Source organism: Bubalus bubalis, chromosome 4 (genome assembly GCF_019923935.1).
Source record: "Bubalus bubalis isolate 160015118507 breed Murrah chromosome 4, NDDB_SH_1, whole genome shotgun sequence".
In the NCBI taxonomy this organism is placed as follows: domain Eukaryota; kingdom Metazoa; phylum Chordata; class Mammalia; order Artiodactyla; family Bovidae; genus Bubalus; species Bubalus bubalis.
In genome coordinates, this window is record NC_059160.1 from 81,989,764 (window position 1) to 82,002,217 (window position 12,454).

At 36.6% G+C, this 12,454-nt stretch overlaps 1 protein-coding gene across 16 annotated transcripts in view; it reads left to right on the top strand.

Annotated features, from left to right (window-relative positions):
• The window catches only part of PPHLN1 (periphilin 1), a 171,296-nt gene that overhangs the window by 72,589 nt on the left and 86,253 nt on the right, over positions 1-12,454 (top strand). For 12 of the 16 annotated variants that reach the window (XM_006058175.3, XM_006058184.3, XM_006058183.3 and 9 more), the window contains 2 exons: positions 2,783-2,991; positions 10,838-10,894. In XM_006058175.3, coding sequence (XP_006058237.1) covers positions 2,783-2,991; positions 10,838-10,894 — 266 coding nt within the window. The remainder of the gene's footprint in view (positions 1-2,782; positions 2,992-10,837; positions 10,895-12,454) is intronic. The other 4 variants (XM_006058181.3, XM_006058185.3, XM_006058182.3 and 1 more) reach the window with 3 other exon arrangements.

Consider the following 12,454-nt stretch of genomic DNA (forward strand, 5'->3'; position numbering starts at 1 on the left):
TCAGTAGGAGAGGTTGATGTGAAAGAAAGGAGAGATGTTATTCTGCTCTGAGATTTTAAAATCTGACATGTACTTCCCCCATGTGTATCTTGAGCCACCCCAAGCCACTGATGGCTCTGAATTGTGCTGTTGTGATTTTACTGCCATCTGGTGTCAGGATTAGGAAACTGTAATTCAGCGTTTCATCTTTCCTCTCCCTCCAGAGAAAACAGGCTATCTTTCCTCTGAATGTGGCCTTGTTCTCCATTTCCTGAGTAAGTTGTCGGGAAGAGCTCATTGACTCTCACTGTAGGAAACCTTTATTCTCCTTCTTGGAGCACTCTTCCGTTTCCTTCACTGATCACTTACTCTCCTGTCCCTCGTGTTCTTGTGGCCTCACACTCTCTCATTCTTCTCAGACAGCCCATTTCCTTCTGAGTGTGGTAGTTTTCTAGCCTTGGATTCTAGGCCTTCTGCTTTTTATCCTTTGATTTCATCTATACCAAAGGCTTTAAATACTGCCTATTTACAGTTATGACCAACCTAGATAGCATATTCAAAAGCAGAGACATTACTTTGCCAACAAAGGTTCGTCTGGTCAAGGCTATGGTTTTTCCTGTGGTCATGTATGGATGTGAGAGTTGGACTGCGAAGAAGGCTGAGCGCCGAAGAATTGATGCTTTTGAACTGTGGTGTTGGAGAAGACGCTTGAGGGTCCCTTGGACTGCAAGGACATCCAACCTGTCCATTCTGAAGGAGATCAGCCCTGGGATTTCTTCGGAAGGAATGATGCTAAAGCTGAAACTCCAGTACTTTGGCCACCTCATGCGAAGAGTTGACTCATTGGAAAAGACTCTGATGCTGGGAGGGATTGGGGGCAGGAGGAGAAGGGGACGACAGAGGATGAGATGGCTGGATGGCATCACTGACTCGATGGACGTGAGTCTGAGTGAACTCCGGGAGTTGGTGATGGACAGGGAGGCCTGGCGTGCTGCGATTCATGGGGTCGCAAAGAGTCGGACATGACTGAGTGACTGATCTGATCTGATTTACAGACAAATTTATAATTATAAGCAGAAACCTCTTCTGGTCTTGTCACCAGTATCTGTAGTTGCTTACCAAACTGTTAACATGAGCATCTGAAAGATAGCATGATTGAATCTAAATGTGGCTCTCCTGCTTTGTACCTATTTCTCAGGTCTGCTTTCTCATTTCAGTAATCCACTGTGCCAGAATTCAATATCATCTTGGCATCCACTGTCTCTCACACACAAAAGTCAAACATTTACCTTGTCCCATTGAGTCTACAAAACTTCTTTCTTGCGCATGTTGAATTTGTGATGCTTCCCCTGCTTCCACCTTATCTAAATCACCACTGCCTCTTGCCTGGACTAAGAATGCTCCTAATTGGTCTCCCAGCACACACTATTGGCTGCACATTTCATCTGTACATTTAGTATCAGCCTCTCCCACTTGCCTGAGAGTTTCATAATGGTAGGGGCTACATGTATGTGCTTCATCTTTGGGTCCCCAGCCCCTGGTAGTTCCTAATATCTGTGTAATACATATATAGCTACTTACTTCAGCTCTCAGTGATTTTGCTATGACTCCTATAGTTTTAGTGGCTTATTTCAGTATTAATATTTTGTCTGAGTTCATTTATTGTAATGAGTTTTAACTATTCTCTACTTCTGCACAGAGGAGCTACATTATATCTGTAAAGACAATATAGTTTGGGTATTAATAGTTAATGACAACAATCTGGTTACATATTAAGGACTACCAGTCAGTATGCTGAAATTATTTTCTGAGCATTTGAAATTTCATGGCAGTTGGCTCATCTTTTTATCATTCTTCTGTCTAGAGTGTAATGTTCTTTAATTTCAGTATGGAGGTATATTTGCTAAATCTTCAGTTAAAAACTGTTTGACTCCAAGTGTTCTTTTAAATAGAAACTTGTGTCTCAATAGTTTTATTAATTTTAATTTGCTTTGATGTTTTAATGATAGTTTTGCTTTATAAATCTTTATTATTTGGGCTTGCTTTCTGCTTTGAGTTGGTGATATTGCTTAATAAAGCAATATAACTTTTATAAGTAAAGGTGATACAAAAAGTTGGTATTTAGAGATGGGCAATACTCTGTTACAAACTCAGAGAGCAAGGATTTAATAAGTATATACCATGGTTTCTCAACCTTGGCATTGTTAACACTTTGGATTGCATCATTTTTTACTCTGTATGTTTGGGAGCTGTTCTGGGCATCATAGCATTTTGGTAGCATCCTGGTACCAGTTGCATTCCCTCCTCTCCAATTGTAACAACGAAAGTGTCTGTAAACGCTGCCAGATTACCATGGGGCAGGGTAGTGGGGAATTGCACCAACTGAAAAGTGTTGAATGCTATGCTTAGATGAGGATAATAGGCCAAGAACTGTCTCACTGGGGCAATCTTTGGCATTTTCTAGGAGTCTTTGAGAGAGTAGTAGTGATGTGGTGTGTTGTTAGTAGCAAACAGAAGTAAAAACTATATGACTATGTTTTGCACATGTATAAATTTTTGTGCTTGCTTAAAAGAAGTAACTTTTGCACATAACCACATGGTTAGCCAAACTAAAAAAATGCTGCATTCCAAATATGTTACTGATAAAGCTTCATTTATTGACTGATTTCAGAAGGTAGGTGATTGTAGAAAAAGGGAACAAAAATTACAACATAAAGAGTGGCTTATAACCAGATCTTTTGCTATTTGTTCTTATATATAGAGAATACAAGATATAATTAACTTATTTATTTTTACTTCAAAGGGACGTGAGAGACAACTTTAGAAGAAAAAGTTTCAACTCCTATTATGTGAGAGAGCGGTCACCTCATAAAAGAAACACTCCTTTTTTCAGAGAATCGCCTGTAGGCCGAAAGGATTCTCCACACAGCAGATCTGGCTCCAGTGTCAGCAGTAGAAGTTACTCTCCAGAAAGAAGCAAAACTTATTCTTTCCATCAGTCTCAACATAGAAGTATGTATTTTTAAGAGTTCTCCTTTTTGTTTTGTTTTTTTTTTTGCAGCCTCTAACAGTCAGAATATACCGAGTCAGATAGCATTATATGTGTTATTAGATATACATATTATTTTTAACTCTTTATTTGAAAGTTTTCAAACTTACAGAAAAGTAGAATAGTATAACGAATGTCATAACGTGTCTTGGAACCATTTCAAGTTGCAGTCCGCATGATATTTCACTTCTTCAGTGAAGTATCTGTGTAGAGGAGGTGTGTTTGTAATCATGTTGGCGAGTTATACACTCCTGTATGTTCTGCTAATTCCTGGGTTGATCCAACCTCCTTTAACCTTTGTCACTAGGGGAGATCATTTATATTTTTCATGAAAAATATTAGTGTTTCCCCTGAATATAAGGTATAGCCTTACAGAATTTAGAGCTAAAACCTACCTTCGATTCATTCTTTGCCAATCTCCAATTTGTTTTTTTTGTTTTTTTTTTTTAATTTGAAGTCCCCAGACATGCATGGCATTCAGTGCATGTCACCCTGGCCCAGTTGCTCAGTATTGGTTGGAATAAATAAATGAAGCAACTTTCCTAGGTAAAATGTTCCTGTATTACCATTCTGGACTCTACCACCTGCAGGTGTGCTCATTCACAATACAGTTCCTCATGCCTTCTGTATCCAGAGTGTTATGTTAGAACAGTGTCCCTGTCACCCAGGAATTAGAATGTATATGTATTTTCCCACAACTAATAGCAAGTTTATCAGTATATAAATGTGACATGTAAAGTATAACTTTGATGTAAGACTTGATACTTTGTAAATGAGTTAACATGACATAAGCAGGTCTAAGTAAGAGATTCTCACTCTGGGGATGGAAGAACATGCCATGGAGGAAATGACATTTGGACTCATCTTTTATTTCAGACTTGTATGACTAGAGAAGTATCTTCTAGGTAGAAGGAATTATAAACCAACATACAGAAATCAGAAATTTATTCTTTCTTTTCCTTCCTTTTAACTTTTTTTTTCAAATAATAAGATTTTTAGTTTAACAGTCTTTGCTTAAGATCATTAGATTGTCTCCATTGTAGCTGTTGCTGGATTCCTGTATTTAACAAACGTTTATCACTTGTCTGCTATTTCCAGAGATAGTTAGAGTGGGGCTTCCAAAAAACATATTTTGGATATATGTGTATGAATGGCCTTGCGGAAGGTAAGAATCCCACTTGAAGGTTTTAAAACAACTATAGTGACTCAACACATGCCTGATTGCTTAAAATATTCTTGGACTAGTTCCAGGTAATTGGAAGTTTTACTGTGGAGTTCAGTGTTAAAAGTTTGGTAACTTCTCCTTTCCTTCACTTCCTTCCTCTCCCCTCACCCTTCAAGGAGATAAACAGCCTCTAAGTCTAATGTATGCTCACACACACAGACATAAATATCCAAAATTAGCCAGATACCTTCTAGGGACTTATGTTTTTAGATGTGTATGACTTAAATCCAGATCTATTAGTAATTTGGTTAAGAGGAAGACAGTGTCTTTAGACACAGAATTGAAGCCTTTTAAACAAAACTAGTAAAGTGGAAGCTGGAGATCCTTCCTTAGATCTTGTAGTGAAGCTATTAAGTTATTTAAATTATTGGTGAATTAGCCTTGTTTTTTCCATTTTTCCTCTAAAACAGATTTCTAGGACGATATCTTCAATCTGCATTTGGTCTGGTAGGTAGTGGCCGAAACTCTAAAATCTTGAGATGCAATATGGAGCCACAATGTGATGCTCCAGTCTGTGTGTCTCTAATATGCTTTCCCCATCCTTACAGGTCTAATAGGTTTAATATCTTGCAATGATGGAAAGATAACAGAAAATGGGGAGACTAAAATCTGGTGTGAATTGAATGAAATAGAGTGTACAACTTTGTTAATGCCTTCATGTTTATTTTCTTAAGTCATTTAACTTTGAAAGTGAAGTTCTTCAGTCAAGAAAAAAAGTTGTTTTTTTCCCCTGGGAAAATTCTCTTTACAGATTGCTTTGGTTGATTCCTCAGCTATTGGGGCTGAACTGTTACAATGTTTTTCTTTACTCCTTTCATTAAACAGTTTTCAGAACAGTTACATGAGATAATCTTCCAAAAAGTTAATGAAGTCTTACTTTAAACAATAAATGGAAAAAGCAATTGTTATCTTACATATTTGTGGTACTGGTTTTTGCTTTAAATATACATCTCCCAAATATTGATTGTACCTTGCGTTTATTCAAAAAATAAAAAAGAGAAATGTGGTCCTTCAATTATCAGTCACTTAAACTGGGCTAATTTACCAGTAGTGGGTTAATTTAGTTTTCCAATGGAAATTGGAATTTTGACAAAGATTTTAAATGTTTCTGTAAGTAACAGGTAAAAATAATTTTCTTATTCTGTATGCTCTCATTTTGTTAATTTTTTAACATATAATATTGTGCTTCTTTTCATACTTTTTAGAGAAATTTTACTCATTTTAATGATCATTAATAGTTTGTCCATGGCAATCATTTTATGACTATTTATTCATAATTCTTCTGTGCATTTACTGTATCTCTTATGTGCTTAATTATAAGTCACAATGATTGTTACTTTTTCTTCTCAGTGGCTTATTTCCTGTTTTATGCACACATGTCCATACATGTTATTTAATTAAATTTTTTCATAGTGTTTTGAGTTAAATCCTATGAAACTTTGTACTACCATAGGCTGATTATCTTCGTAAATCAAAAACTGTCTGCATCTTGTGTTCACATTTAAGAATTTTCTGCCCATAACTTAAGTGGACTAACCTGATCATAGCTGTGACTATGATATATGATAATATTTTTTTTCCTTATTATCATTCATATTTACATGTTAACAGTATAGATTGTCCTGGTTAGCCTCATTTCCTTTTCCCTTGTTATTATACTGTTATAGTTAAAATTGTTTTGTTATATATACCATTTATATTTTTACTTGAAGTTTATTTTTATTCTGAGTAATATAACCAGACATTCCCTGTTTGTCAGCTCTCTCTTAGATATTTATTTCCTTTTTCTTTCCCCTCTCTCTGATGAATCCCATTGTTTTCCTATCTTATACTCTTGCTACTTACCTTCTGTTTAGGATAATAGTGTTAATAAAAACACCAGAATCTCTCATATCAGTATGGGAGACTTTTTGTTAAAGTACTTCCCATGAAGTTTTCTACATCACAGGTCAGTCTTTCTGTTTTTATATAACTCATTAAAAAAAATAATAATTTAAAACCTTTTCTTGTAACAGCTACTTAATACTAATTATTTTTCTTAGAGCCATAAAGATATTTCTATTTATGTTGGAATCTTTTGCAAATTTGAAAAGTACCATCATAATCTCTTTGATTTTTTTTTTCCAGATTTAAATATATTTACTTCCTTAAGTGCTTCCTTTTATTTGACATGGTTTTCATACCTTTTACTTTCCTAATTTTTTTTCTATTCCTTTTAAGTTGTGATGCCAGAAGTGAACTTTTGTCAACCATATTGTGTTACTGGCCTTTATTGAAACTGCAGGCAACTGCAATCTAGGCCGTTTTCACATATATTATAATAATGTGAAGAAAAAGAAAAACCCTGCAGCTTATACTTTTTTCAGGTACAGTTGTTTGTTTGTGGTTAATACATTAAAAAATAATCTAGGAATGCTGTATTTCATTTAATTAACTTTGGCTTACAATTCTCTTCCATAAAGGTCTTAAAATCTATTTAGTGACTCTATGTACAACAGCAGATAAAAGCAGTTTTGTTTTATCCATAAATGAAGTATACTTTATGTTTTGTATTAGTCATTAATAATTAATTTGAGTAGCATAAGTCCTAATATAGAAACACCTCCCTCTGTGGACCATGTATCTAAATGATTTGCTATTACTCAACCAGTTGATTCCCCATATTTTTTTCTTTTCCACTTGAGAATCACAAAGCATTTCCTCTTTGGAAACAATAACATAAAGATTGCTTTGCTTTGTTGTGTAAAATCTGTTGTGATTCCTAGGGATGATACTGTATGTACTTACAAACTCTTTGTTAATTTGTTCTAAACATTTGCTGCAGGTTAATGTCAAATTTACCAGTGATGCTCATATATAAATCAGGCTTCCCTCATAGCTCAGTTGGTAAAGAAACACCTGCAATGCAGGAGACCCTAGTTTGATTCCTGGGTCAGGAAGATCCCCTGGAGAAGGGATAGGCTACCCACTCCAGTATTTTTGGACTTCCCTTGTGGCTCAGATGGTAAAGAATCCGCCTTTACCATCACATAGAATCAGGCTATGTGACGCTTTGGAGCTTCCCTCATAGCTCAGTTGGTAAATCATCTACCTGCAATGCAGGAGACCCGGGTTTGATTCCTAGGTCAGGAAGATCCCCTGGAGAAGGAAATGGCAACCCACTCCAGTATTCTTGCCTGGAAAATCCCATGGACAGAGGAGCCTGGTGGGCTACAGACTATGGGGTTTCAAGAGTCGAACTCGAGTTAGCGACTAAGTCACCACCACCGTGTGACATTTTGGTTGAATTTTTTAGAGGTCCTTATTGTGGAAGATTGACAGGTCTATTGCTTTCATTGGTCTGTATCTAACTTTATATAGCTCCGACTTTGGGTCTAGTCTCCCCTTATTTTCTTGAAATCAGCAGCCATTATTAAGAATGGAAGATATTTTAAAGAAAGACAATATTAATCAGTGTTTAATTTTGAAAGCACATCTTCCTTGATAACTGAAAATGTACAGGAATTAAAAATAATATTTTGAGAAGAGTATCTTTGGAAATTAGACTCTATTATTAAACTTCAGTTTAACAAGAAAGAAGACATGTCTTAAGACCTTTTGCTGTGAATGAATTTGGAAGTCCATGCGAATTTTTGGATAATAGCTGAAATTCCAATAAAATTTGGAGATTTAATTCTGCCTTTAGAAAGAAGGCTTTTCTGTGCAGTTGTAGAGTTAATAGTGGGAACATGGAAGTAGGCTTTACCATCAGATCATGTTTATTACACAGTAGGAACCTATTTTCTTATATGCTGAATATAATACTGTTTCTTAGCTTAAAAGTTACTTTATTTGTGTTCAGTACTCATAAATATTTTGGCCACCTGATGTGAAGAGCTGGCTTATTGGAAAATATCCTCATGCTGGAAATAATTGAAGGCAAAAGGAGAAGGGAGCAGCAGAGGATGAGATAGTTGGATAGCATCACTGATTCAGTGAACATGAATTTGAGTAAACTCAGAGATAGTGGAGGACAGAGGAGCCTGGCATGCTGCAGTCCATAGGGTCACAAAGAGTTGGACCCAACTTGGCAACTGAACAACAAAACTCATAAAGTCATTCAGCAAAAATATATTTTACATAAAAGATTTGCCAAGCAAGACAGATCCAGTCCTTGCCCTCTGAGTTTATATTTAGAGAAGGAGACAGATCATTTCATGGGAATAGGCATTTTAGGTGATACCCGAGTGGGCAGAAGTTGCTGGGAGGATGAAAGTAGAAAAGTATTATTGGGATGAGCTGTTTCATGTGGAATTTAATCTTGGACTCTTTAACTGATCCAAGCTGTAAATGTGCTATTGAATTAGATTCCACAGTATATTCTTTTTGTCTGAGAACCTGTGGTTTAATCACAAGAGAGCTTTGGCTGTGAGTTTTCTGGGTGAATCCTAGGGGGTCAGCTGTAGCTTTCCTGGCACCTACCTGAATGATGGAGGTTCTGAAACAGTAGTCAAATAATGGCATTTTCATGTGTGTAGACATATATAGCATCCCTGTTTTAGGGCATGTATGTTCTACCAGGAGCACACTTCCATAATTTTCGGAAATTCACTTCCATGTGTTCATAGTTAATATGTCTTAATTTTAACTGGTTGGCTCTCTTACCTCCAAAAGTTGGTTATTTTGGGGAAGCAGTAGTGGTATAGAGCTTTTTCTACCTCTGTGGTTGTTTTTTCTGTAGTTTTTTGGTGTCTTTACCACAAGGATCATTTTTCTTGTGTCTCCTCCGTTTTTCTGTTTCATGGCCTTTTTGTGGCTGTGCCATGTGGCATGCGGGATCCTAACCAAGGATCACACCTTTGCCCCTTGCAGTGGAAGCACAGAGTCCTAATCACTGAACTGCCAGGGAATTCCTTGTTTCATAATTTCTTGAATAAACAAGTAGATCGCTGAGAAATCATGTTCTTCCTAACTGAGAGCCCCATATTTGCACATCTTCATCCATGATTCAGAAAAACGATTTCCTTAGCATCTTTGTAGTCATCACATCTTCATTTGTTCATATCTTAATTTCTCTTTTAAAGCTTCAGGTATCAAAGGAGAGATGAATGTACTACCAGTGCTCTTGTTTATTTTTTATTGATAAGACTTTCAGAAATATCTAATTTTACTCTTATATCAGGCACTGTACAAAGCATTTAATAGTTTGCAAGATATAGCCCTAACTTTATTATCTCTCCAGCGATACTTAAAAATTTTTTTCCCTAGCAAAGTATTTTGTTCCTATATGGGTTATCAATAATTAATAATGCTTGATTGGATGAATCTGGTTAAATTTATCATTGCTTTCATCAGAACACATGAGCAAGAAAGTATGTTTCTGAAAGATCATATCAGATTTACAGCTACTATATTCAAAGAGACAGTGAATATTGTTAAATTCTTACAGACTTTTAGGTGTTTGTTGGAACACTGAGCTGCTTCTTTGGCTTTTATTTCATCTGCATGGGAAGAACTTTATAGTCTGTGGAACCAGTATTTGAAATTCTTGTTCATTTTCTTCCTCACCATTTATTGTTTCACTCACTAATATATTAACTGGGATTTTGATTTCCATATTGCCAACTTTAGAATTTTCTTTCCTAATTTCTTTCCTTCATCCTACTTTAGAACTTTTTTTTTTTTTGCAAGTCATAGCAAAGACAGGAATGTATTGAGTCCTGTTGCCAACATGGTCAAGTAGGAGTTAGTTTCTGCTTACTAAGATCACATATAAGATGAATTTGAGATAATGGCCAAGTACCTACAGAGTAGCATTCTGTCCATTAGAAATATAGAAGTATGAGTGAAAAGAGTTGAGAGATATTTGTCTTGTTTTCTTAGTATTGATTGGAGCCAAATAAGAACAGAACCAAAAAGACTGAGGATAGGAGGAACATTCATATTTAAGGAGCAATAACCAACAAAGAAGAGAGAGAAAGGTAAGAAGATATAGGATGACAGACAGAAAAGTACAAAGGCATGAAAGCAAATGGCAAAATATTAAGAACTTGTAATAGGCTACCTGTTGAGAACAAGGCAGAACGACTACTTGCAGGTGGTCATCGTATGACCAGGGAACTGGTATGATGTAGCATGAAAACTTTCTCAGGTGTCTTTTTTGATTTCTAGGGGTGGTTCATCTTTCACTCTTGATTTTTTGATGTCATTCTTTAATCCTTTATATATTTACTTTATGGAGGAGATTAGATTAGATGCTTATACTGATGAGTAAGATGTGTGATACCTGTCTTTAACTTTTGGTGTCTTATTATAGGGTCCTTTTTTCATGACTTTCTGGCCATGCTATCCTTGGTTAGCCTCGTTTTCATTCACCTTTGTTGGACCGAATCTTAACAGAGTTTTTCTCCTATTTTGTTATTTATTTCTCTTTAGTGATATTTGCTCAGGCAGCCCAACTTGAAGACAGGGTAGGAAAGATGTTAGGGTTACCAGCAAATGCTCAGAAGTTCCTGTTCTCGGTATTCCTACTTCTGGGTTCTTCTCTTGTTCCTTCTGGGCACAGAGGTGCTGGTGTTAATTCCTCCCTGCCCACCTTTCCCTAGAGTCCGTGCGTGCTGGTGCCTGCTACAAACGGCAGAATGAAGGAAAGCCAGAAAGAGGTGAGTTTTGAGCTAGATTTTGATTTGGGATTGTGAAGGGTGGGGGGTTATAATTGATAGAGGTTATAGAAATGGGAAAGTGTATAAACTCTTCGTTAGTCTACTGTGGGAACCAGAGTTGAACAAGAGCAGGCTCACATAGTAGGATTTGGGTAGATAAGTGGGTTTGTTGTATAAGCTAGCCCATTCCTGGTTAGAAACAGCCACCTCAGAGGAGGTTGAGATCTGTAGAAGAGACATTGGCAGATAGAATCTAACAGCAGTAGGTTCAGGACATATCTATTTTTTGTTTTTGTGCTTTTTCTGCTGCCATCTGTATCATCCTTTTTCGTTTATCCTTTGCTTCTTGCCTGTCCTTCCCCTTCATGTAACTGGTGTATGTGAATATATGTTGATATTTGATCAATCACTGCCCTGTCCTTCAGTGTTCCTTTGCTTCTGCACAGTGAGATTGGTTGAAATCTGCTTAAATTAGCCTTATGCAGCTAAAATGATGAGAGATCCTAAGACAACACTTTGACATCATACTTGGCATACCTGTAGTGCTGATGTTTTATTTGTAAAGGAAATGCTAAATAAGAAATTAACAGCTGCTTGTGAAAATTTTTTTTTGTTGTTGTTGCTATGTTTAGCTGCTGTGTGCCAGAATTGAGCCTGTAATTATGCCTTTAATTAACATAGTGTGCTGTACTGATTGGTCCAGTTCTTCATCTTTGAAGGAAATATTCTTCAGAACACACTGAAGAGGTCATTGTGTCCTAAGGGTAGAAAAATAATTCATCTCTTCACCAATTTTTGAGCACCTACTCTTTTCTTAAAGGCAGGCCTTGGGTATTCAGAAAAAAAATAAGCTTCTCTAGGAGTTTTAGATGCGATGGGATAGACAGACACTGTCACATTATGATGTGGGATTTGCCATGTACAGTGGAAATTCAGTAGGGAATAAACCATGTTCTTAGTCATTTGGGGATATAGTGATGATTGGTATCCTTTTACTTTTGATTTTTCAGGTCTATAAGAACTTTTAAACTTGCTTAGTATGAAAGTCTCTTAATGGTACCACAAGTTAAAAGATTCTAGAATTCTGTCTTTATAAAGACTATTGGAGCTTCAGAGTTGGAGTATAGTACCTGTAGCAGGGGAGTCTTCAACCTCAGCACTATTAACATTTGAGGCTGGATAATTCTTTATTGTGGAGGTCTGTTCTGTGCATTTGTAGGATGTTTAGCAGCATCCCTAACCTCTGTTTGTCATGTGCCAATGGCACTCACCCATTTGAGACGATCAAAAATATCTTCACACATATGCACATATTATGGGTGGGGAGAGGTGTGGGGGTGTCTTGAGAAAGCCTTTTCAGGTCTTCAAGACATTGGAAAGAGATGTTATTTACTACTTCTCCAGGTGGTTGGAAGCGCTTGAGCCTCCAGGTCCTTACTTAGCTATTGTGACCACAGCAGGAAGAACTTAGGAGGCTTTTTGACTGAAGCCGGCTTTGCTTCAGTTTGAAGGTCATTTGTCTCTGCTTTTGCTCTTGACTGCTTTCCTGGCCTTAACCCA